The sequence below is a fragment of the Adiantum capillus-veneris genome, chromosome 15, assembly GCF_014529385.1.
Source record: "Adiantum capillus-veneris isolate H3 chromosome 15, ASM1452938v2, whole genome shotgun sequence".
NCBI classification, from domain to species: domain Eukaryota; kingdom Viridiplantae; phylum Streptophyta; class Polypodiopsida; order Polypodiales; family Pteridaceae; genus Adiantum; species Adiantum capillus-veneris.
In genome coordinates this window covers 53,903,772-53,931,035 of record NC_140945.1, presented here as the reverse complement: position 1 = coordinate 53,931,035, position 27,264 = coordinate 53,903,772, and the positions used below count along the sequence as shown (strand labels likewise).

Below are 27,264 nucleotides of genomic sequence, written 5' to 3'. Positions count from 1 at the left end.
CCATAATTCAAAGAGGGATGTTAAAAAGAAAGAGAAAAAAAAGACGAGAAAGAGGACACCCTCTTCTCCATCTTCTTCATCGTCTTCCTCTTATGAAAGTGATGGTGAAGACGACGAAGATCAAGACAAGAAAAAGGCGAGAAAGAGGTCACCCTCTTCTCCACCTTCCTCAAATTCTTCACCTTCTGAAGAAAGTGATGGTGCAACCTTTGAACCATCAAAAAGAAGAGGCCATAGGAAATCCTATGCCGTGTGGAAGAGGTTGTCCAAGCTCAAGAAGTTCAAAGAGGGAGGGAAGAGCATCTTTTTCCTTACCTATGATGGCACCTTTGGTGCTATGGACAAAGTCTTGGCCTTTATCCAACAATTTGATACGGCGTTCGGAGATGAGGGCTTCACGAAGTCCTCTAAGCTACGCCCCCGGGGAGGTCACCTAATAAAAATGTAACCTATCACGTGAGTTCAACAAAAGGTATTTAAAGTTCTTGAAACTTATAGAAATATATATACAAAAGGGCATTATTTTTTCAAATTTGAAAAAAACTTACAGATTTTAAAAGAAAAGGGTACATTATATTCTTAACAAAATTCACAGATAAGGGGTTTTACAAACATGTCTTGAACGCACGTGATATGGTAGTTTTACACATAGTGAACCCCCCGAGGCTACGCCATGTAGCTATGCACTTTCAAAAGTCCGCCAGGAAATGGTGGTCTAGCCTACGAGCCAACGGTGAAGCTCCGCGAACATGGAAAGCTTTAAGAGGTTCCATTATGAAGCAGTTTTTGGCCACCGATGCCAAAGACAAAGTACTCACCGAATGGCAAATCTTAAAGCTCTCTCCCTATGAATCCATCCACAAATATGTAGACAAGTTTTGGGACCTACAACTCAAAGCCACTGTCTTCAAAAAGTTGGATTTTGGAGAGCAAAAGCAACAATTTTGTGGGGGCTTAACCGAAGAAATGGCGGAGTATATCAACTCCCAAAGGCCACGTACCATATCAGCAGTAATACACCATAGTATGGTAGCCTCTCAAATCAATTTCCAAACGAGGGCTAAAAGAAATAATAAACCCACGAAAAACAAGGGTTCCAATGAGCCTAAGGGGAAGGACAATGTCCAAAAGTCTCCTAAGGGCAACTCCAACAAAGCTAAAGAGAAGGGAGTTTACAAAAGTAAAAACAAACTCTCTCCTGAAGAGCTTGAGCGTTATCGCAAGGATAACCGGTGTTTCAAGTGCGGCGAACAAGGGCATGCGTACCGCGCTTGTCCCCAAAATAATAACCTCCAAGATACTCCTAGAGCTACCTTGGTTGAAATCCAAGAGGAGGAGACTCACCAAATTCACCACAAAGGATCTCCTCTATGCCATGCTTGGGGAAAGGTAAGAGAACATGATGCTTTTATTCTCTTTGACCCTGGTTCTACTCACAATTTTATATCTATAGATTTGGCCACCAAGCTAGCAATACAAGCCTATGAGATGGGAGATTTTCTACCCACATACAGTGCTTTCAAGGAGCAAGAAGCTTAAGTCACTCCCTTAATTGGGAAGTTGAGGCTTCATGTCCAAAGCTATGTGGACAAAGAGGACTTCTTTATCTCTCCTCTCAAGCATGAGGATGTAATCCTAGGGGCACCATGGTTTGATCGCCTGGCTGCCAATGTTAAATTCCCTGAAAAGAGAATCTCCTTTAAGTTCAGGGAAAAAGACATGTATATAAATGCTAAGGAAATGGGTAACACTATCCCCATTGTACATACACGAGCTTTCAACAAGTCAATAAAGAGCTCTATTTCCGTGTACATGATTTTTGTTAAAGATTCTCAAAATGAACCTAATGCTTTATCAAAAGAAAATAAAAGCAACCAAAAGGAATTAGAGTTATCCAATTTTCTCAAGGGGTTTCAAGATGTCTTTATTGACGACATCCCTTGTGAGCTACCTCCTAAACGAGGTAATGATGACCATGCAATTGAACTTCTTCCAGGAAGTTCACCACCTAACAAACCTCCTTATAGAGTTTCTCAAGCTCAACAAGAGGAGATCATGCGGCAAGTGCATGAGCTAGTTGAGAAGGGTATGGTTAGGCCTAGCTCATCTCCATTTTGCTCACCTGTGCTATTAGTGCAAAAGAAAGATGGCACATATCGTATGTGTATCGGCTATAGAGCACTAAATAGGATCACTATCAAGGATAGGTTTCCCATTCCACAGGTAGAAGACCTATTTGATAAGCTACAAGGATCAACCTACTTCAGTAGGATTGACCTAAAAAGTGGCTATCATCAAATAAGGATAGTTGATCAAGACATTGTAAAGACCGCATTTCGCACCACATTTGGTCTTTACGAATACATTGTCATGCCTTTTGGCTTGACCAATGCACCAGCCACATTCAACCGCTTGATTGAGAAGCTGTTCAGGCCTCATCGAACCTTCACTGGAGTGTTCTTTGACGATATTATCATCTACTCTAATTCATTAGACGAACACAAGCAACACCTCTAGGTAATGTTTCAAGTTTTAAGAGAGAATAAACTTTATGTTAATCGAAAGAAAAGTGAAATTTTCTTGCAAGAGATTAAGTATTTAGGTCACATTATCTCTCAAGATGGCATCCAAATGGATCCATCAAAGTTAGAGGTAATAAAAGGATGGCCTAAACCAAAGAATCTTCATGAACTAAGAAGCTTTATAGGTATGTGTGCATACTATAGACGCTTCATAGAAAAGTTCTCACAAATTGCGGGACCATTACATGACCTAACAAAGAAAAGCGTTAGGTATACATGGTCTGCTAAGGAGAACAATGCTTTCAAAAAGCTTAAAGAAAAGCTTATCTCTCAACCTGTGCTTACACTACCGGATCTCTCAAAACCATTTGAGGTCCAATGTGATGCTTGTGGTGATTGCCTTGGAGCTGTTTTGCTTCAAGAAGGGCACACCATAGGCTATGAAAGTCAAAGGCTCGACCTTGTTGAGCAAGCTCTAGGCATATATGAAAAGGAACTCCTTGTAGTTCTACATGCCTTAGACTCATGGAAGCACTATTTATTGGGGACTCCTTTCATTCTGCGAACGGATCACCAAAGTCTTAAGTACTTCATGACGCAGACCAAGCTCTCCGACAAACAAATGAGGTGGGAAAATTTCCTTTCGCAATTTCATTTTCATGTTGCTCACATTGCTGGCAGCATAATCAAGTAGCTGATGCACTCTCAAGACGACCAAGAGTGAATGCGGTTTCCATAGCAACTCACAATGATCTATCTTCAATGATAGATGAGTATGCTATTGATCCCGATTTTAGAGATGTGATTTCAGCCCTTGCATTAGGGAAGAAAGAAGAACCATTTACTTTACAGGATGGTTATCTTACCATGAAAGTGAGCATACAAGAGTATGTTTCTAAATGTGTGGTATGCCAAAAGACAAAATTTGATAGAGGGAAGCAACTTGGATTGCTTCAACCCTTGCCAATCCCTAATTCACCATGGGAGAGCATATCCATGGATTTTATCTTTGGATTGCCTAAGTCTATCCATGGGAATACGGGAATATGGACGATAGTAGACAGGTTTAGTAAACAAGCTCATTTTATACCTGTCAAAAAGACTATCAAAGCCCATCAAATGGCAACCCTCTTCATTTCACAAATTTTCAAGTACCATGGCTTGCCAATTTCCATAGTGTCGGATAGAGATCCTAGAATGACCAGTAATTTCTGGAAGGGTCTCTTTGAGAATTTAGGGACAAGGCTAAACTTCTCTTCGGCCTATCATCCACAAACGGATGGCCAAAGTGAAATAGCTAACCTAACAATTCTCGATCTACTAAAAGCCTATGTAACGGAAGTAGATCAAAGATCCCAATGGGAGAAGTACTTACCCTTAGTGGAGTATGCTTACAATAACATTGTACATACTTCCACGGGAAAAGCACCTTTCAAGGTAATTGAGGGAAGATCAAAAAGTCCCTTGCTACTTAAGGTACATGGGAAGATCTTTGCTGCAGATGAGTATAGCCGAGACCTACAAGAATATTTTCAAAAGATTAAGGATGCTATCTCTATCTCACAACAAAGGCAAAAGGCTACTGCTGACAAGCACCGAAGAGCCCAAGCCTTTAAAGAAAATGATTGGGTCTTATTAAAATTCCCCAAGGCTCGATTAAGGCACACCAAAAGTACTATGCTAAACTAGCAAAAAGGTACTATGGTCCCTTCCAGATTCTTAGGCCAATCAATAAGATGGCCTATCAACTCAAGTTGCCCAATCATTGGCTCATACACAATGCTTTCCATGTGAGCCTATTAAAGCCTTACAAAGGAGAGTCACCTCAAGAACCAACTCTACTAAAGACCCACCGGAGATCGAGGACCAAGAAGAGGTGTTACAGCCCGAGTCCATTCTCCAACATGAAGACAAGGTACTAAGAGGCGGTAAGACTATCCGACGATATCTATTTAAGTTTAAGAATTATCCTTTTGAAGATCCTAGATGGATGCATACAATTAAAGGATAACCTAAACCTTGTCAATGCTTACAATGCTTCCCAAGAGTAAGCAAATGTACAAAATGTTAAAAATGAACAAAGTTTTTTTGTCTTATAAAACTCTCTTTTTCTTTATTGTGCACAAAAATGAAGTAGATCAAGTTTGCGGAGACGACGTCTCCCAAACACCAAGTAGAGCTTGTCACTCTACTATGAAAGATTGATAGGACTAATGTGCAGACATGCTTGCGGTAGCCTCAGGCTCTCAAGCGCCAAATGGACTAGTCATCCATTGTCGAATGATGTCGTAGGGTAACATAGGGATCCTCTACCCGCTATCTTCTCTACACCATAGTCAAGGACGACTATGATTTCAAGAGAGAGGTAATGTCATAATAATCAATATCTAATTCTCCTAAATGATTTTCTCATGTTAAACTGATCGTTTAATACGGGGAAGTGCCAGGGGAGAAAAAGCTAGAATATTGGTTAAGCTAGCAGACCAGCCACAGTAGGGATCCAAAGGAGGGAAAATAGGGATCCAAAGGGGGGGGCATATGCAAAAGAGCCATGTGCAACAATGGGCTAAAAAGACCCTAAGGTTCAGCCCATTAATACTTCCAAAATGCTAAGGTTCCAAAATTCAAAGGTTGTGTCCAAAGGTCAACCATGGGGGGAATTGGATGCCTTGTGTGTGTCCCAAAAGTCTTTACAAATCCCTACATAGGACGGGGCGAGCCTTGCTTGTAGGGGATGAGAGAGAAAGTCACACACACACACACACACACACACACACACAAGCTCCCTTTACACAAGGGAATAAGGGACACATGTCAGCTCCCTAGCCTAGATGCCCACAAGGTGTACCCAATTCCTATTGGATGGCCTTGGAGGTGGACCAATCAGAATTAGGCTAGAGTAAATCTAGTTTAATTAATTTAAAAACACTTAATAAAAGAACCAATGAGAATTAAGCCCTCTAGAAGACTATTGGACAGTCTCCCAAGGGGTCCAATGAGCATTCAGCAGCCCAATGGCTTGCCTGATTCCTATTGGCCAAGAGGCAAAGGGGTCCAATGAGAGTTTAGTTGAATTATTAAATTACATAAAGCTCTCACAAAAGGGGAAAGGGGGACACATGTCAGAAGGCTATCACTTATGCTGCTTAATTGTCATTGGCTAGCCCTAGGGAGGTCCAATGAGAGGGTAGCATGAGCAAATAGCAAGAGGGGTCGACCAAGAGAGAGAGGGGGCTGATTTTTGCAAGGCATTATCACACACACTCACACAATCTCATGTGTGAAGTACATAATACTCTCTCTCCTTCTCAAGCTTTAATGGAAAGCTTATCACCTACTCCAAGCTTGTGAGAAGGGAGGCCTACACCAACAACTCTTGGCTTTGTGATGCAAATCCAACCAAGAGCCAAGCTTCAAAGCATGCTCATCTCCTCTACCATGCTAATTACTAAGCTAAGCTATGCTAATATGAGTGATTATGTGAGGAGATGTACATCTTTCTCGTAAGAATACTCCTACTTCCTCTCAATCTACTCTCATACCCTGCTAGCTCTCACCATCTTCGAAGGTGTGTGAGGTCTTGGGTCTCAGACCGGAGACAATCGATGTTGTGGTTCATAAGTGTTTTCCTTGGTGCATGAAGCTTTCATCTTCATTGCACTAGCTAGTCTTGAAGGAACACAAAGAATTGTATTGTACAATGTCTCTCTTGATGGGAGAAACCATAATACAAAGCCTTTTGGAGGGGGGACCGGCTCCATGAAAATCCGGTCCTCAACTGTTGTCAATAGCTTAATTTCTCTCTCTTTCGAAAGTATTGTTCATGCTATCTAACTAGGTGTTATTCTTTTTGTTGCTCTCTCCACCCAAGCACTCTTGTAATTCTCATTAGGAATCTATTCTAATGAAATGCCCACTATGTTCATGCTAATTTCCGCTACACACAAGTATTTAGGCCATTAAATGTTACAGGGATCATAGTCCTGGAGACAGACGTGAGCGAGGATACATGTGAAGAAAAACTATTCACGTTCTTATACAACGCCCGTGCTCATCACCGTGCACCAGAACTTTCAAGAATGTTTAATGCAGAGTTTTCTATACAGAGGATTATAGATTGCTCATTTGAGTACCTACAAACCCATTTGCAACAGTATGAGGCACTTACTTGTGACAATTCCATGATAGTTGATGGCATGAGATATGTGCACCCAGTCGACCTTGACCCTGACAAGAGTGCTTAAAGGAAACTGAATCGTTGTCTAGAAAAGTGTCCCTCCAATGCACTGCTTGTACAAGACAGGTGTATGAAGCACTTCAAAAAGTGTTGCTTAGTGGAATTCTACCACGGGTTTGTCTGTTACTTATACTTACAGACAGATGGTGAGTCAGAGACTTCCCAGTCAACAACTTTCGGTAGTTGTTCATTGGCGCCGGAGGAAGAGGTAGAGGATGTGGAGGTGCAGTTCGACCCAGAAGAGGAGCGGGTAGAGGTACTAAAGGAAACATTTGATGCGGGCTTAACTCTTGTTTCTCTTGCGGATGCAGCAATAGGGTGCAAGCAAGAAAGTCCAAGTAAGGAAGTGACTTTGCCTCCGAATTGTGCTCCCAGCTTTGCTATGGCGAGCGACACCCACTATGTTCTGCTCACAGATATCATGCATGAGCTCAATATACGGGAGGACTACTGCCTAGCTGCAATTGCAAATTTTTGTGAGATAGACATGGGGTTTGTGGATGATGATGGAGTGGACCAACATCTTATTACTGACACAGCTGTCCGCGACTCACAGTTCACTTCAGGGTGGCAACTGATCGAAGATACATTCAATGAAGCGAAGTTCGGAGAGGCCAATTTTCCAATAGATGAGCAGTTTGAATCGACAACAAAACAACTCGGCTTGGAAAACATCGGTAGGCTCGTGGCACCCAGAAATCAGGTAATGAATAGTCAGTCTATTCACTTGTGGGGGAGGTCGATATTGGAAATGGACGAGAATCAGATGGTAACTTTTGTCGTGCATTCAGATGGTATTGGAGATGGCCCAGTGATAAAATATCATGATCATTTTTTTTGTTGACAGGTGCTAATGTATGACGATAGTTTCCTTAGAAGAGCGGGAGGCTCACGGCAAGGGCTTGTCACTGGAGTCCAAGGCAAGGATGCGGCGTTGTCTCACTACATCGGGCGTTTCAACCACAAAAAGTTTTGTAGAAACAATTCAAGTACTGGCAATTGTACTCATCTCACTTATGGCCCATAAATTCATTACAATTTTTATGTAGATCATAATATACTACAAGGAATACTCCGATGACAATGCAAAGTTCCCACTATTTGCAATGAAAGTTATTACAAGATTGTGTGGTGGGCACCCTCTCCCACTAAACGCAGAAAGACTAATTATGATTGAGAAACAGTTTGCTCTACGCGTATTTGGCATTGGGTATGGGTGCCAATCACTCAGAGCCCCCTATTTCAGGTCCTACACAGCTCAGGATCTGGCTGTAGGGTTGAAGACCCGGAAAGCTTTTAAAATACAACAAGCGGTTGTTTTTGAGGGAAAGAAGACGCCTGATGCCCGTGGGGATGCTGCCATCAAGAGAGGAACGAGATCGTCTACAGAGCTTGCACATCGAAGAGGTACAAAGTGAGGAAGAAGGAGGTGCATCGAAGAGGATAAAAACGGCGGGCTCAGGTCCATCTTCTCCCGCTCCTGACTCGTAACCGTCGCCACCTCGCATGGCACTCCGCCGCATTTGAAGCTCCGCAAGCCATCTATTTCTTCTCTTTGCGGATGTGTTGTAAAGACTGTGTAATTTCTGAACTCTTAAGAAGTTCCTTCTGCCTTGCTCTATGAATTAGTCGTCTATAAGTCCATTGGTGTAACTTCAATAGGCTATTGGCCTTATCTTTTCCTCCCCCATGTCTAGTGTGCTTAAAATAACTTGTTCTTGCCATGTAGTGGATTTTTTCCATGCCTTGTGTGGACCATATTGATAGTGAGCCGTATGTCTTGGAAAAATATGAACCATGGTTGAACAGTATGTGCTGCATTGAAATAAAACAAAATGGTCAGTAGAGTACAATTTAAAATTTTGTTTTATATACGTAGAATGCCAACCCACCATGTAATGTGTGATATGTTGCCCACCTCACCCTATAAGGTAAGCCTTTTTCCAATCCAGCAAGGCTGCTTGAAACGATGTGAGCTTACTTTGGTCCCAAGAATGCTACTCAACGTAGTGGAAAATTTTATCTAGTGATTTCCACACGTTCGCCTTGTGATTCTGGATTGCCCCACCACCAGCATTGTCTTTAACCACTTTATGTAACTGTTTCCATTTGTTGAATAGGTTTATCCTTTCTTCTTTATTTGAATCTTTGAGGCTAAACCCAAGAAACCTTCTTGCCTTCACTCCGCCTATCAATGCTTTCCTCAGTACCTTGTATCGACTTTGAGACATCTTAAGGTCCTCTTTGATTTTGACATTGCCTCCATGCCAACCAATGTCTAAGAGCACTCCCTCTGATGCTTTGATCACTCTTTTCGACTCACTCTCTGGCTTTAATGTCCATGCAAAACATATGTACAAATGAACCACCTATGTTTCTGAAGGGAACGCTTGTAAGTTGGCATTTCAAATCATTAGTCATACGGTTAGGATTCCTGACAAGAGAACGAAGGATAAGAATGATAAAGACAACGGCTACCTACCAAAGAATGTCATTTTGGCTTTTTGTCCAGCAGAAAAGTATCACATAAAATGCACAATTTAACATTTTCATTTTCTCTCTCTGAGCCAACTTGGCACTTCTTAGAGAGCCCAAAAGTGAGTCCAACTTTCTCCTAATGTGCTTGATTTTGACTCTTCAATCGATGACTCGCTAGTGATTGGACTGTCTCTTCTTTTGGCATACAATGTGTTAGCAATGAAGTTGAATTTGAATGTGAATGAGGGTAGAAACACGTTGTTTCAACATAGTCCAGAGCTCGAGTCTTTGTTTGCTTACACAATTTTATTTTATTTTATTTTGGGGGGGGGGGGGGGGGGGAGGGGCAAAAAATAGTCCACAACCGCTACAAAAAATAGCTACTTTTTTATTTTTTCAACGTCAGGGACTTCTCCAGGACGTCGTCTACTCTATTGAGCGACTACTGAGGTTCTGTGGCTAAGAAAAGGCATTGCTCACTTCGCTTAGAGCTAGTAGAGTAGGTCCTACGGATAGCTCACACAAAACTCTCCTGCCCCTGCAGCCCCCGTAGCCCCTCGTGACTAATTGACACCACTTCTGTCAGGTGGGATCTACGGTCCCTATTAATTGGGGGCGGCGGGATCCGTTTTGCACCGTCGATGGCGGTTTAATCTCCAAGTGATCACCATGTGATCACAATTAAAGTGAACCCCAAATAAATTTGATGTGAACATCAAGTGACCGCCAAGTGATCCCCATGTGAATCCCAATCAATATGTGATCACCTTGTGACCCCACCCATTACCAATTGATTACAGTGTGACCTCGACTATCCCAAAGTGATTGCAGTGTGACCCCGTCCATCCCAAAGTGATCTCCAAGTGAACACCATGTGATCTCCACCCCATCATTTTTGCTATATGCTTCTATGTTCACACCTCCATTTCAAGTGGCGCGCGATAGATTAATGGGAGCGTTGTGGCCTCCGGATGTGTAGGTGGTGGGTTCGAGACGTAAGGGCTCGACCGATCGAAATCTTTTTATTGTTGAGAATAAATGGACGGTCCACATCGTTCGAAGATGCTGGACCGTAGATCCCACCTGACAAGGTGGTGTCAAATAGTCCCGTGGCCCGTAGCCCCTTGGCGGGATGGGGCTCCATTGGCCTCTTTTAATGCCAAAACACGGCAAGCGCATTAGCTTACGGGCCATGGCCTATTTTAGCAGGCCAATTGCAGGACAGGCGGGCCGTGGGACGCTAAAGTCCGGACAAAACTGAGGTGCTGGCCGGTTTAAATTTCTTCAAGCTCAAAACAGCATCCAGAAACATTGGCCGTGCCCGGCACGCATGGATTCCATCGCCGCCGCGGCACCAGCTGCTACTAGCCATGGCGATGACGATGTAGGTGGAGGTGGAGATGCAGGATCCGAGCATGCGCTTGCCACAGAAGAATGGTTGGTGGCCCGTGTGCTCGAGCGAGTCACAGACGCGCGAGAGGTTTTCAGGCTGGCGGTTCTCAACAGAAATTTCTGGGCAGCCTCGCTCTCCGATCAGGTGTGGCAGAAACGTCTCCCGCCAAGACCTGTGTTGGAAGCCATTACAGCACCCGTTTTTTCCTCAAAGAGAGACCTCTACATCCGCCTTTGCAAATCCGTTACCTTTGATGATGGGCTGAAGGTGATCTGCTTTGTCTGGGTGCCATATATGACCATTGCTGATCTTTTGCCTCTCATTCTTTGTCACCACTTATTGTGCCCCATTTTGTTGTATTGTATAGAAGTTTTGGCTTGAACCTGTTGCTTCAGGAGCAGGGGAGTGCTACATGATTTCGGCTCGAGGATTGACCATAATCTGGGGTGATACTGCGGATTATTGGGAATGGAAACCGTGGCCTGGGGCAATGTAAGTTGTTGTGGTTGGAAATCGCATTTACATACACCATTTACATATATATTGGAATGTTTCAACCTATGGACATGTCTGCATTTGCATTTGTGAGTCTGTGTGTGTGTACATTTGCATTTGCATACGTTTGCTTTTGCATTTGTTTGTCATGCACCGGTGGCCTATGAGTTTGTTGGTATTCATTCGGTTGCAGGTTTCCTGAAGTGGCATATTTGCATTCAGTTTGCTGGTTTGAGATAAAAGGAACATTCCGACAAGTTTTGAGGCCGGGGAAGTACTTGGTGTCATTCAGAATGCAGCTACATTCATTTAGAGAGTGGCAGGGGAGCCCTATCAAGTTATGTGTTCAAAACATAACCTATGCTCATCCTTGTCATCTCTCTCAGGTGCTTTTTGACAATGCACCTTCCAAGAGAAGATCTTGTCCTGTACCCAAACCAAGTGCAGCGTCCACATCAGCTTCCCCCGACACCGATGAAGGAAGCGATGACAATGCAGTTTGGGCAGAGGGAAGTTGTGACGCTTTTGGAAACTCTAATTCTCCTGAGTGGGTTGAATGTGATGTGGGTGAGTTCCTTGTAGAGGATGACAATATTGAAGGCCGCCCGATTGAAGTAGAGTTTTCCATGCGAGAGATAGACGTATTGTGGTGGAAGGGAGGATTTGTTCTCGACGGTGTCATCATAAGACCATACAACGTTGCGGAGGATGCAACGACTGAATGAGGATGAGGAGAGCATGCAATCAGATCAGCTCGGCGACTTTATTAATTGCATGTACATTAATCCTGTGCCTTTTTGAGCTTTGAATGCATGCAACTCTGCCACATTTTTGACATGTTCAAACAAATGGGGTTGGGTTTTCTTTTTCCACTATTTGTACATATGGTTCAGTGGTGTAAGTCCGTAGTTCGATCCTTGATGGGCATTTTAAAATACTAGAGAAAGGTTTGATTTTGGACTTTCTGTAATTTGGGCTTCATTTGTCAGTCGTGAGTATGCGGATGGGTCATAAGGGTCGTGTGCCCCTCTCCTTTTCACGACAATAGTATTGGTTGTGCCTTTGTGTCCAGCTTTGAAATGAAGACATGAAATACCTTTGTCTACTACTGGCTCTCCCTACTCGCTCCACTTTTATTTTATTCAATATCATTACTTCCTAAGATGCAGATTCCTTCTTTATCCTCTCAAGCGAATGCGCCACTACCCTTACAAAAGGGTTATTCGGATTCGAACCCCCACCAACCCAGCCAACACTCTACCAATGCTCTCATAACCACTTCAACGGCTACCTGACGTTGCTCCATGGGGCCCGACATATAATTTTAAAAAAACCAAATCTTTCGTTCGCATCTGCATGTCGGCTCCCCTTCTCTCTCCTCTTGAGTGCTGCCATACGCTCCCGTTCTCTCTCCTCTGCCATACGCCCAGCTTATCCGGCGGCGCGAACTCAGGTTCTGACGTTGATCTGACGACGGTCATTGATTCTCCTCTTACTTTCCTTCAAATGAATTGAATCACCTACTATGCTCAATGTCACATTCATTATAGGCACATGATTCATGGTTAACTATGAAGGTGGTGGCTAGTGGTCCTTTTGATTTCTGCCATGAGTTTAACAAAAGCGGTTATTTAGCCCCATTGTTAACATATAGGAGGGTATCCATCAAAGGGCACCTACACAGAATGAGCTAGAAAAGGGTATGTTATATTCATGAAAAATCTAAAGAAATGGGGTTTTTTAAGGCTTAAATCTGTAGAAATGGGGTTTTTCAATTAGGCCTTGAATGCATGTGATATGGAGTGAACCCTCAAGAGCACAGATAGTTGCAAGCGCTTGTACATTTTCATTCAAGAATTCCCAAGTTTGGTAGTGAATATGCCCAGCATGGATAATTTCGCCTCCGTGATTGAAAAATCAAAGTTCAAGAATTGAATTTCAGTGTTTGGGAACTTCAAACCAAACCCTACACAATATTAATGCACAAAATGAAAGCACACAAAATTCAAGAGTGTTGTCCAGTGTACTCTAGTTATGTCTGGGCAACTTGTTTAGATGGATTCACTTTATAGGTTTGTGCATGGGAAAATGCTAGCCATGTTGCAAAACGGTTGCATGACCATGCATGCAAGCTTGGTAACTATGGTAGTCTATGTATGGCTTTTTAAGAATTACTACATGCACTCAATGTGCATTATGGTAGTGTTGAAACCTCTTGTCAAAAGTTTGAAGGAGTATGGTATAGGGAGTTTTTCACAATCTAATTACTAGTAAAGTTTACAAAGTAACTTAGAGCTAAGGCTTAGAAGTGAATTAATTTGTTTCATGTCCAGAAATGGATTATAATATGCACATATTTTCTTGCGGCTTCAACAAAATTAAATTCACTACCTAAGTAGTGCATAGTGCAAGGAAATTCTAAAGAGAAGAAAATGCTAAAGAAAAGGTAAATAAGAAGAGAATGACAAATGTCTCAATGGACACTTGACCACCTCTTTATATGGACATGGAAAGTTTTGAATTCTCATTTCCATGGGATTTTCATTTTTTAAACTCACCCTTCACTCATGCATTCGAGATGTTTTGAATGGATTATATCTTTTCGAGATTGCGGTCCCCCACTAGGATAAATGAATCAAGCATCTTGTATTAGGTTAAGAAATGTGTGCTTCATGACATTGAGCTCTCAATGTCCTTTTTCCATTTTGGATGCTAAAAATGCATGAGGTTAAGAATACAATAAAGCAAATCAGTTGGCTATCCACTTTGACCTCAACGAAAATGAAAGCCTAGTAATCTCCCTAATGTTCGAAGGCCTGAGCATTTTTATGGCCCCTATTTGTAAGGCTAAATTTGATTGGAAAGTCTGGCAATGGCCCACGAGCAAGGATATTTCTCTATCGAAAACAAAGGGAACTTACATCAAACTTTGCTACAAGGGAGATTGGTTCTTGCCACGCTTAACAAAAAATTGGAGACTACAATGGTCTCTAAGGCGAAATGGGTAGTAGTTTCAGGCAACATATGGCATCCTCCATGGCCAAGCATAATGAAATCGTTGTCGGGTAAGACCGAGAGCGTGTGCATGTCTGTGGCCAAGAATTATAGCTATGGTTGAAATTGTTTGTGTGTGCAACCCCTCGACTGCTACAAACGGGAAAACACAGTCCTATTGGCCAAAATTAAGGCCACATTGGCTCTTTCTTAGGCGCGCGTGTGTGTGTGAGCGTAGACACACACCCTAGCGCTTTCTCCTACAGTCAACACTGCTTGTGCTGCTCATTGGATGCCTTGAGCATCCCCCCTCCCTTCTATTGTTACGCTACAGAAGCTTCCCTTTACCTTAATACAAGGTTGCCACTTTGCTTGCTTTGCCTTGCTACATGCTATTGCCTTAGCCTCCCCTTGCGTTAAAATATTCAACGCTTTCCAAAGCAAAGCTTCCAAAGGCTCTTCAGTTGATAGTGTAGAAGCAAGGCTCGAAAACTCCTAGATTGCACGATGAACCTCCTCCAATGTCCACCAAGACGATTAACGTGTTGAGCCTTTAGCTCACATCGAAAGCTCATGCATGTGTTGAAGGCGTCATGTAGATGTCGCTCAGAAACCCAAGCTCTGATACCATTTGTGAAGTGCACGTGCACATATCATTTAAGGTAAGTCTCAATCATCAATGAAAACATATTATTTAAGGTAAGTCTCAATCATCAATGAAAACATTGAAAGCGTGCTAACCCAACACTTCTCTAAGGCTTCTTTTAGAAAGCCAAAAAGTCTTAAGGAGCCATTAGCCAATACAGAACATGACGTTAGACATATATTAAAGTCTACTATATGGTTAAAAATATAATCTGATAGGGTAGATATAGTTAAAGTTATAGTTTAATTTGCAAAATTTTCGTTTAAGAATTGGCTTAAAGGGATTTGTGTATCTTGAACAGGCTGTTTAGTAGGAGGTACCCAACTTGAAAAAATAAAAAGGTAAAGGGAATCTAGAGAGATCCTTGTGGTGGGGCGATGTTGCACTGCGTCGGCACTGAAACTAGAAAAAAATGAAGAGGAAGGGGGACAAAGCAGGTGACGAAGGCAAAGAAGAAATCGGAGATAGAGACAAGGACGAAGAAGAAGTAACAGTCAAAGGCGGAGATGGGGACGGGCATGAAGTAGGAGGAAGCAACGAGAGCCCAGCTTCTTTTTTATTTGGGAAAATTACCAAAATATCCCTCTAATTTGTGGAAATTCCCAATATACCTCTCAAATTTCAAAAATTCCCAAAATATCCCTGTATCTATTTTCGTTGGATCTTCAAGATTTTCTAATCTTTATTCTTGTTTGACAATTGAGATCGGTTTGTAAGTGCTTAGCATGTAATTTTTGGCAAATTACCTCCCAAAAAAGGCAATTATGTCTAAAAGTAATGAAGGAATTCATCTCCAAGCCTCGATAACCAACTCAAATTTTAGTTTTAGCATCGTATATGGTAGACAATCACTCTTTTTATGAAAAGCTATAATTTTTTTTTGTTTTTGGAGAAATTTACTCTCACAACCAAGGGTATTTTGGGAATTTTGAAAAGTTTGAAGGGCATTTTGGGAACTTATGACAAATTATGGGGGTACATTGGGAATTTTTGAAATTCGAGGGGTATTTTGGGAATTTTCACAAATTAGAGGGGTGTTTTGGTAATTTTCCCTTTTTATTTTCAAGCCCTCTCTGATGACACTGACGTCCATGAGTCGCATGGGTACGGAATTCCAATTCATTAGTAACTTCCAGTTGTTCGAGTTCGAATCGCTCTATGCCTTTTACATGTCCTTGAGATATAGCAAGGTCTTTAGGAGCAATCGACGAGATTCCAAGGAATCTAGTGCAGTAATGAAAAAGAAAAGAATAAGAGAATGAAGATTGATTCTCCTGTGTTTGTGAGCGGAAGGGATGATTTGTGGAAGGCTGTGAGAAGGGGAGACGTTGGCCATGCTTCTCTTTTTGCTCTCGAGGCTGGCCACGTGCAAGCCATGCTTTTCTCTCTCTCAGGATCGAGTGAGCATAGTCCCAGCCTCGTGCAAGCCATGCTTTTCTCTCTCTCTCTAGGACAGGGTGAGCATAGTCTCTCTCTCTCTCTCTCTCTCTCTCTCTCTCTCTCTCTCTCTCTGTGTGTGTGTGTGTGTGTGTGTGTGTGTGTGCCCGCGCCATGGAGGTAAAAGGGTGAGCAAAGGAAGATCTAGAGAAAGAGGTGGCTCGGCTTCCAAACGATGCTGCAGAGGCGAGGATATAGCAGCGTGTCAAGTGCATCTGCTTGGGGGCTGTTGAGGGAGGGGAGGGGCTATCAGAGGCAGGCGAGGTGCAAGTGCGACGCGCATGCAAGCAGGAAAGGGGCGAGGAAAGGGAGTGGGGAAGTACGAAGGGAATCTATGGACTATTGAATTTTTTAAAGGGAGAGCCAGTAGTAGAATTTTTTAATAGGGTCCTCAGGAATGACGCTGGCACTATGAAACCGCGGAAATTAACAGCGGACATCTGGCTGGCGCTCTGCGAGAGGATCACATCCTCACGCGCACTTTTTCGCTGGTTAATTTTCCCTCAATGCACATGTACTCACGAGTCACGCTCACACAGAGAAAGGCGCCGTGAGCTATGGAGAGCAACCATGAGAGTCGAGGAAGAAGATGGAAGGGGGTGCGCAAGAGAGCTTGGGGCAAGTGGGTTTCAGAGATCAGAAAACCGCGAAGTGGGCAGCGCATCTGGCTCGGCTCCTACGCAACCGCAGAGGAAGCCGCACACGCATACGATGCGGCAGCCCTCTGCTTGTGCGGTGATGGTGCCTCCCTTAACTTCCCGTCCTCCTCAATTTCCCATAATTCTTTGTCAGAAATGTCACCTCCCCAGGCTATTTCAAGGAAACAGATTCAATTGCTTGCAGCAGCTGCGGCCATGTGCGCTGCGCAAGGTTCTTCTGATGACTTACACATGCAGACCACTTGCAACATTCAACCAGCAGGAGATGTCGATCATCACCCGGCGCATGCAGCTCTCACATGGCATCCACATGTTGTGGATGCTCCGGACACTCGTCTCTGCGCAGGGAATGGAGTTCAAGTGAGTCAGGTTACGCCTTGCAGTATTTCCGAGGGGATGATGTGCCTGCAAAGCTCCTCAGTACAAAGCTTACTATGTGAGCAAATGCCTGCTGACATTGAGCTGCCGCAGCCGGAGGCGTGCATTACCTCGGAGGCGCTTATAAACATTCCACCCTGCGTAACGTCTTCTTCTTCATTGTCATCTCGGGTTTTCTTAGCAGAGAGATCTCCACTGGCCCTAGATTTTACACAGCTTCATCCAATGCCGGAAGTTTACAACTCGCGGTTTGCCATCCCAGCAATGGCTGAGCATTTCCGCCGCCGTCGATTACAGCGAGGACTGGCAGATCACTCCTCGTCCTCCGGACTAGACCTACATCCAGCTCCACAGGGAAATTTCATTTCATAAAGCCTTGGTTCGAACTTCCATTCATCATCGAGATTCGACAGCATGGTAAAGTAAACACACATTTTTTATTCACGAAATCGTAGCCTGTATTAACAGGGCTAGAAAAATACATTTTTCCTAACCGATCAATATAAGGGGAAACTTGAAATTCTCCCGGTTTTCAGATCAAAATTTGAAGCTTTTGTCGGTAATTACACTAAAACTTGTGTAAATTTACCGGTTTTCTTAAGGGCAAGCTCAAAATCTATATTCATAATTTTCCTTTGCATGCTAATGATTTCTCTACATATATACAATCAAAGTAGTTTCTAAAAGTGATCCTAGTTTGTGAACCTCTGGAGATGCTGATTTTAGTTCCTATGCAAGTGCTCTAGAGAGTAAGTGGCTTCTTGATAGATTATATATGTTAGTGCACGAGGCTTCAAATCCTTCTCTGATACCAAGCTTGAGAGTTTATCATACGCTTTAGAATAACCAGTGATAAAATCACAAGGCCTACCATGAAGTGATGCAACTGCAACACACGTGAAGTAAAGAAAACTAGATACAATGCAAATTTGCATCATCATCTAAATCTAAAATTAAGACATCACTTCTGTCAAGTAAATAAATGTGTATATATTTAATTCAATATGAACACCCATGCACTAATTTCACCTCATGTGTGAGATGAGTTTATAAATTGTGCAAACATTTGCTATGTGGATCGTGAGGATTATCTTCATGCATTGTCGAACAATGATAAAAAATGGATTGACACTCTATGCAAGAGAACAACAAAGGGAGAGGAGCCATGTCATCCTCTTGCACAAAGATATCTAGCTAGACTTCTTTTTTATGTAAGTGTGAACTTGGCATTGTAGCTCTTTTTTGTATACATTTGATTGGAGCTTTTGTGTTGAAAAGTAGGATTTTATTTTTAAGGTTCAAATGTCAAAAGAGCTACACACTAAACTCGACAGCAAGAAATTGTTTCTTTTAATCTTTATATACACATCCAGTCAGTCTTGGAATGCCCGTTCAAAATTTTCTTACAAACAGGTAAAAAAATCAAATTTTTAAGAGAACTTCACACAAGAATGCAAGCGAACACAATGATATTGCAACCTTTGTGCAAGCATTAAATTTGTGGATATTTGTACATCCTAATGCAAAAACACATGCATGCATGTGTAAGAAAATTAATTAGTTCAGCTACATACAATATTGCTTATGTGCAAGAAAATACCCATCCACTTCATAAGCATGACAATGCACCTCCGGTAATGAGGGTTTCAAGAGAAAGCCCAAAAAAATTGGCATGGACTCCGGCTGTTCACAAAACTTCATCATGTAGCACTAGCAACTTTGAGAAGCAACTATGCATTTTAGTGACAAAGAGCCTAACGGCCGTCAAAACCCTTCACTTAAAGAATCTTGACTCACCTACGGCATCGATAATATGTACGCATTGCTCCACTGTGGACTGCATGCAAGCTATGGCCACCTCCATGGTAAATATGAAGTAGCAAATGAACCTTGAATGGAAAAAGAAAAGAATTTTGCAACATAGATTCACTTTGAGTGACAAGCTATTGAGACACGCTAAAAGCAAAGCATGTGAATGCAATATCAAGTATTTCATTGCAGAGCACTTGCACATTGGCAATGCTCTCTGTGTGGCAAGCCCATTTCTCTAGAATACAAGATCTTCAGTCTAAAACCGATCGAACATATCAAAGTTTGCTCTCTTGGAATTTTTCTTGCACTGTAGGAAGCTTCCTCTCCAAAAGGGCCTATGCATGTGAACTATGGGAGACAAAGGAGAGAAAATGGGGTAGTTTTTCAAGTATACAAATGTGGTAGATTGGTTAGTAGCCCATTTCTCTTTAGCATGCAACATCCTGAGTTCAATACCTGTCGCAATTTCGGATTGTTCCCTCGAATCTCAAAAGCCTCTCTCTCACTCACACACACACACACACAATTAAGACAAAAGCAACATGCTTACTGTTTCTATGCTTGACTAATAGTAATCTCAGGTTTTGACCTCACAACATGAACGCAAAAAGAAGGATGAAAAGGGAAAAACTAGTGACTTGCACTATGACATAATTTAGATTGTGACATGCAAGCTACATTGATGGGCCTTACCAACACAGATCTCCCTTCTTCATCAAGGCCAGCCACATAAGCATTCCTCCATGCCAGCTCCACCGAAAAATCATCGGCTGTGAGTTAATCTGCATAAGAGGCTTATATTGTGGTTTCATTAAACTGCAAATGGGCAGGGCAGTTCTGTACAAGTGTGCTCTTATGTGTGCTAGCAATGGTAATACTTTTGCATTCTTGTTGTGGTAATGTTGTAGGCCTGAAAATGCTTTGATCAGCTAAATATTGTGCTCTAGATCTCACGCCCATGTCAGTATTATTGTTGGCCTTGGTGGCTTCCTTGTATATATGTATATATGATGTTATGATCAGCCGACGGTGGTTTATATACTGAATTAAGCGTTGTGACATATGCTTTTGGGGACGGGGATGAACTTAACAAGAAGCGCAATGGGCCAGCTAAGCAAGGCCAGATTGAGGCAAACCAGCCACTGCTGCCAATCCAAGCGGATCGTGGATGCAAACTTCTCTAGAAACTCCACCATCACCACCTATAGAATTACTGTTGTGGCCACTATGCCCACGAATAGCCAATTCTTTTGAAGGCCATGAAAGATGTTACGGCGGTAGATCTGGCGTGCATTCATCTCGTTGAAGAGCTGGCAGAACACAAAGGTGTTGAAGATGACCATGCGGTTGATGATATCGACATTGGTCTCCCCTGAAAGCTGCAAGAGCTCAACTCCCCTGAATTGCAACGCCAGTAGAACCACCACCTGGTGTATGGCTTGGTCAGCCAAGTTTCTCCACATTGTGCAGCTGTCACATTTACAGTGAGCTGAAACTGGAGGAGCTTTTGAATGTTGAAGTTGACAGAGTGACCCCACCTCACCACCTTCACCACAGAATGCAAAGTTGTCATCGAGGATGATGATGTCGAAGCTTTCCTTTGCAATTTTTGTTCCTTAGATCCCCATCAAAAGGCCTATGTCTGCCTTATGCAGCGCCGGGGCATCGTTAGTCCCGTCCCCTGTCTCACTGCCACCACCTCTCCCATATATTGCAGGGACTCCACCAGCAAGAGTTTGTCCGAGGGCAGAGCCCGAGCAATGACGGCTACTCTTGGCAGATTCATGTCTAGCTCCTGAGGACTTCGCCCTCCACGGCCATATTTTGTTCATGGCCTTGTGCAACAACACCCATGTTTTCCAAGATCCCACATTCCGAGGCAATGGCCTTTGCGGTTGCGAGGTTGTCCCCGGTGACCATCCTAACGGTCACACCGGTCGCTTTCACAGCACTTACAGTGGCCTTCACTTCAGGCCGGTACGGGTCCTTCATACCAACCACAGCCAATAATGTCAGAGCCGAGTTTGGAAGACTTCAGGAGGAACACCCAATGTTGTCACCATGCACTACTCTTATACTCTCCTGTGGCACTTTGGTGTATGCCAATGCTATACAACGCAGACTGCAAGAAGCCATGGATTCAATGAGAGCCTGAAACTCCTGCCTCTTGTCATTGGATAGTACCCTCTCGGATGTGATGCATTGGGCTGCATTATTTTTTGGCTCCTGCATGATGTCCACCCACTTGTTGCACTTGGAAAGGATTATCGCTGCAACATCTTTCCAATGCACAACTATTTGTTTATCAGACGCGGCCTGTACTCCTACACGTGCCCGCTTCTTAGCAGAGTTGAATGTCTCCACCTGCAGAATACTGGATTCACTTTTCGAATCTTGAAAGTCCATGCCAACGTTCAAGCCCCACCACAGAAGAGATTTCTCTGTCGGTGACCCCACCACTTCTGTCTGCAACAACTGTAGGTTCCCAATCAATTCTTACACTATCCGAGGCTGAAGCTTAATAGGGGGCAGACTGAGAGCCTAAGAAGAGTCCGAAGGTTGCTCGCAAGTCTCTGCTCATGAGTCTTCGTGTTGTCACAAGACCTTCCAACTCTCTCATGCGTTGACGTAGCAAATCCCACATTTCTTTCCCCTCTTTTGCTGTAGTTTCTTGTGACCATCGATACTCGATATCTTTCCAAATCCCTACAGGCACCTTCACAGAGAGACTGAGAGCAAAAGTTACACTCGTGGTGCTCGCGCCACAGCTTTGGAGTTTGGCTCGTTCAAAATTTTGGGTGAGCACTAAGTTGCCCATTTCCCATTAGGTTAAGTTAGAACTTAGTAGTGGCCACTGGCCCATTTCCTAGTAGAATTTAGGAAATTACCAAATTATGAATGGCTTAACCACACACCTTGATCCCCCTCATCTACTTTTAATTCCTGTCAATATGTAAAATGCGAATGTGAAAGCAAATGTCTCCACTCCTACCTTTGGTGGGCCTTGACCTCAATTCAAGCCCAGGAAGGGCTTTCCTAAGGGTTGCCCTTCTAATGACAGGAGAGTGGGATTAGCATCCTTCCATGACGATGGGCATATTTTGCCTTCTCCCTTCAAAACACCCGTGTGTTGCCTCAAAGTGGCTTTCATACGAAGGGCTAGAGAGTCAAAGAAGGGAAGAAGAGCGTCAAATCCTAACACTCCGGGGCCCGCATAAAGTTTTGTTTGCCTGGCCGAAGGGCAAAAGACCTCCATACTATGTACGGCTCGCCTTGAACTTGCTCTCTGGTCTAACAGCCCGCAAGAGTCCAATTCAGAGCGTCTACCTCGAGCTGCAGAATCTACCATAGCCTTACAACGACACCTCTCTCTCTCTCTCTCTCTCTCTCTCTCACACACACACACACACACACACACACACACAGAGTCGAGATCGAGACCCCCGTACTACTTAGGCTCTCATGCGCACGCGTACAAGCTAGAATTTGCGTGAATTGCCTGGTACCTATTTCTGTTTGCAGAACTCTTTTGGCTGCCGCTTCCATGTTTCGAGCGTTGGAGACTAAAGAGAAGACGCCAAACAAAGGGTTTTACCATCGCTGGAAACACCATAACCAGTAATGGGCATCGTGTAGAGCGGCAATAAACACGCACATCACATACGCATGCACACGCTTCCAAATTTCCAATCTCTCTCTCTCTCTCTCTCTCTCTCTCTCGCCTCTGAGTTGCGAAGCAGAGAGGGACCAATAGCCCGCAAGGTGAAAGCAGGAGGTCTGTGCCAAAGCAACTGTATGCAGTAGCAGCAGTACTCAGGTGGGAGCTGGAGAGTGTGTGAGCAAAGGCTATTCTGCACCTTTTGAGAAGAAAGGGGCCTCCTCTCTCGGCCAAGCAGGTACTCTTCAGCTCAACCCAATTTTTGTGGCCTTCATTTTGGTTTTCCTTACTCTAAACTCTGTCACAAGTGTAGCATGCCTTTTGTTTTTCCATACTGTTACTGTTAATATCTCATCGAACGTAATCAATGGGTTGCGTTTGCTTTTCCTCCTTGTACTGCCTTGAAGGAAAGTAGCTCAATTTTTTCTTTCTTCCTTGTCAGGTCTTGAAGGAAAATAGCTCACATTTGCTTTTCCTCCAAACTCGTAGTGCCTTGCGTTTTATTCACAGGAGAATGTCTAGCTTCATTTACCACAAGATTATGTTCCTTATTATTCTAATGTTTATGGTCATTTCAAAAGTCCATGCTTTTTGCTTTGCAGCTTGGATTTGATATATATCCGCTTTCCTCGACATATTGCATTTATATACCTTTGAGTCTACATGTGTAAAGGCATCAGTGGACGCAATTGTTTTTGAAATTTTTGAGGAAATGTACCCTTGAGTCTACATGTGTAAAGGCATCAGTGGACGCAATTGTTTTTGAAATTTTTGAGGAAATGTATGAAAAAGACTAATTAGCTAGATTATTGCAGTGAGGCAACAACGTCAACAACGCCAAGCAACTCAGAGCAACCTTGACTTGGAGAACAGGCCGTTGGTAAGTTTAAGATTGTTACATAGCTTCCTTCAATTGGACCTTCTTCGAGAAGTGCAAGTTAGTATGCATGCGGGTGAGGATGTTCTACTCCTAATCAGTATAGAGGTTTGGTCCTTGCTCATTTCTTTCCTTGAGCAATAGCAAAAAATCTCTTTGCTAAGACACACTATAATTTTGAAAAGCCGTCTCTTCAAATGGTATCACTTTATCACAAACATTATCTTGTTACTGAATTAAGGTGGTACCATATAAAGAGAGGGCTTGTCAAAATCAACAAGGCATTGTGGAAAAGTTTTAATGATGCTCTACGTATGGAAATGAGATGACAAGTAGATTTTTGACAAGAGATTCTTCAGTTTTTGCTCAAGAAAAGAAACTTTTCCTCCCGAGTTAGATTGTAAATGCTCTGCCCTAATCTAGGAAGAATGCTTACCCCCGAAAGAAGGGGAAGACGTTCTGGAGCTTTCTTTGGAAAGCTTGGGGTTTTTTGAAAATGTTATAGATCAGCCTATTACTGATGCAGATGTACATGATGTACTTGATGAGGAAAGGGCTGAAATTGAGTAGGCTAGAGGTATGCCAAAATGGATGGTGCATACATTGCATGACAGTAAATTGGATGAACCTTTGTCTAGTTGGACTCGTTCGCCATGAAAGATTGTTATGCTTTGGCGGTGTCTAGCTTACATGATGTTAAGGAACCTCTGACTTTTGATGAAGCACATAATTCAAAAAATTGGATGGCTACTATGCAATCAAAATATGATGCACTTATAGAAATTGACACATGCACTTTATGTGATTTGCCTTCTGGCAAAAAGGCCATTGGTACAAAGTAGGTTTACAAGTTGAAACACAAGCCAGATAGTGAGATTGATCGCTATAAGGCTCGACTTGTTGCAAAGGGTTATGCATAGAAAAAGGACATAGATTATGAAGAGACTTTTGCTCCCACTTCTCGTATGACTGTTGTGAGTTTTCTATGTGCATTGACAGCTCATTTTGGTTGGGATGTACATCAATAAGACATTGTTACTACTTTCTTGAATGATGACATATTTGAGGAAGTTTATGTAGCGCAGCCTTGCGGTTTTGTCAAGAAAGGACAAGAGGATAAAGTGTGCAAATGTAACGTGTCTTTTGACATTTTGAGTTGCCTGTCAAATCCGAACACTGTTTACGCCCTTTTTCGGTAAAAAGAAAAGATTAGTAAAACTAAAGACATGTCCATCATTAGATTTATACACTCTTCGTTTAAATGAGTGCCCACTATCTTCTTTCAACCAATCAACATTTTTGGTCTATCAAAAATTTAGTCAGCAAAAAGAGAAGGCATCTCTATAGCCTTTGCCCTTTGGGTAGGCCAAAAAATGTGTGTACATGCAAGTGCTCAAGAATCAATTGATCGGCTAGATCTTTGTGATCTCTTATGATTACAAATTAATCTTCTTTCTTTTTCTTCTTTCTCTCTCTCTCTCTCTCTCTCTCTCTCTCTCTCACACACACACACACACACACACACACACACACACACAAAATAACAAAAGAGGAGCCAAATCACGTTAAAAGGAATGATTGGATGGTCATTAAAAGTACAACAATAACAAATAAATTGTTATTGTTGTGGTTTTGAGCTATTTTTGACACCGATGGAGTCGTAGCCAACACAATCACACTGGCCAAGATCCAAGGTTGGCCAACACCCTTTTCCCAGCCAGGTTCAGACAGCCCCCTGAAGTGTGTGCTCATCCTTGGAGATGGTCAAGTTCAGTTGTTGGTAGTGACATTCTGGGTGGGCGATCAACACCTTGTTGTCATCGTTGCTTACGAATTTGTTTGTTTGCTCACCCTCGCGTTCTTTAGTTTTAAAAAATCTATTAAGAATCAAAATCACACTACTGCAAGCACCAAACAAGTAATAAACAGTAATAAAATCCCCAACAAATTACCTCCAGACTACACCTCTAAGTGTAGATTGACCACCTACAAACAACCTGTCATTGAATGAAAACATCCTTGTTATTGAGCTTCAACTATAGCATGCCATACATGGTCCTGATATGGAGCAGTAGTGAACATCCTACGATTTGTGGCGATTGTTGCAAGACTCTCTCTCCCCCCCCCCCCCCCCCCCCCCCCCCCCCCCCCCCCACACACACACACATGCACAGCTTTGGGAGGTGATCCCTTCTCTTCATATAGTAGGTCATGCATGTCTTCTAGATTTCCATGGGCACAAGGCGTGGAAGCTTTAAGCGTTCCATAAAATATTTCTCTCTCCCTCTCTCTCTCTCTCTCTCTCTCTCACACACACACACACACACACACACACACACACACACACATGCATGCATAGCACTGTGAAATTGGTTAACGTAGCAATAGGCTAACCACAGCCCCCCTCGTTTCTTTGTGTCCTTTGTGTGGCAACCCATAGAACTATATGTGGCTGCTTCCATCGTCCAAAGTTTTTTAAACCTCCTCATAGAAAGGTATAGATGTTCTTGTTATTTTATCAAACACAATTGAAACTCCCGCCTCCTCTACAAAGAAAACTAAAGTGAGTTAAGGCTCTCTAGCACTTTAAATCTCATGGATATATAAAGAGAAAGCCCTTTCATGATTCCTATGTCACCTACCGAGTAAATAGAGTTGCCACTATCTCTAGCATATTATCGTTTAGCCTTGACTATTAGTACTAATCTTTTGATTTGAGCTCCCCAAGCAGTGTCAGGATATAATGTGCGATCTTTGGTGCTTCTTAGAGAACAATAATTTTGTGATTAGGGACAATGTGGGTTGTGCAATATGGAAAGTGGGCATTGCTATATTCTTTGGCACGATACACTAGCAATGTACAAAATATTCTTTCATTATGGGGAGAGAGAGAGAGAGAGAGAGAGAGAGAGAGAGAGAGTATGTAAGGAGTGGTCAAAAAGTGGTTAGATGTGATTAAAAAACCAAGTGCTCAAGTAGGGTATGACATCAAGCTCTCGAATTTATAACCCACAATGTGACTTATCTTAAACCTAACGGATTAGGCACTTGCATCCATCTCATCCTTGGACAAAAAAGCATTCCATTATTGTGAAATGTAATCAGAGCAAGTAGATAGTTCAAAAAATGATTAGTTTTCCTTTTAAAAAACACCCAATTTGTAGTATAGGAAATGTTGATGTCACTATTCATCATCTTAGGTGAAGAATGGAGATGTCAAATACAAATAGTCGTAGCATATAGCTATGATTTACCTAAAAAGAGTAGCGTGTTTTAATATGAGACCACATCTAACCAAAACCTTCATTGTCTGGCTATTTTTCGTGAAGCGGACACACTCACCCTTTCATGCACACCTCACTTTACCCTAAGCGTTGCAACAATCAAAATAGATCCAAGTGGCCTTGAATCCTCAACATTGGGGAAAGTATTGAAGCAGCAAGTCCCTTCTCTCTCTCTCTCTCTCACACACACACACACACACACACACACACACACACACACACACACACACACATAAGTAGATCATGCAATCAATAGACTAAAATATAGCATTTTATAGCAAAAGCCCTAGCTCCAGGGCTCGGGAAAAGATAGGTTCGCTTTATCCAAAGCTTGTTCAAAATGAAAAATGGCGGGTTCAAATTTGGGCAAGAAGGTTCTCTAGCCAATTCAAAT

At 42.7% G+C, this 27,264-nt stretch overlaps 3 protein-coding genes and 1 pseudogene across 3 annotated transcripts; 3 read left to right on the top strand and 1 right to left on the bottom strand.

Moving 5' to 3' along the window:
* Positions 1-10,511: 10,511 nt before the first annotated feature.
* LOC147440681 (F-box protein PP2-A15-like) lies at positions 10,512-12,081 on the top strand. Its single transcript, XM_086483562.1, has 3 exons — positions 10,512-10,897; positions 10,998-11,122; positions 11,319-12,081. The coding sequence occupies exons 1-3, from the start codon at positions 10,568-10,570 to the stop codon at positions 11,848-11,850; spliced, it is 987 nt and encodes a 328-aa protein (XP_086339688.1). The 5' UTR covers positions 10,512-10,567; the 3' UTR covers positions 11,851-12,081.
* A 4,642-nt stretch (positions 12,082-16,723) lies between these two features.
* On the top strand, positions 16,724-17,762 carry LOC147440680 (uncharacterized). Its single transcript, XM_086482526.1, has one exon. The coding sequence runs from the start codon at positions 16,760-16,762 to the stop codon at positions 17,609-17,611; it is 852 nt and encodes a 283-aa protein (XP_086338652.1). The 5' UTR covers positions 16,724-16,759; the 3' UTR covers positions 17,612-17,762.
* Positions 17,763-17,998: 236 nt separating this feature from the next.
* Positions 17,999-21,732, bottom strand: LOC147440679 (calcium-transporting ATPase 8, plasma membrane-type pseudogene; annotated as a pseudogene).
* On the top strand, positions 21,610-24,946 carry LOC147440678 (uncharacterized). Its single transcript, XM_086483561.1, has 3 exons — positions 21,610-22,669; positions 22,853-22,947; positions 23,525-24,946. The coding sequence occupies exons 1-3, from the start codon at positions 22,596-22,598 to the stop codon at positions 23,728-23,730; spliced, it is 375 nt and encodes a 124-aa protein (XP_086339687.1). The 5' UTR covers positions 21,610-22,595; the 3' UTR covers positions 23,731-24,946.
* The last annotated feature ends 2,318 nt before the right edge of the window (positions 24,947-27,264 follow it).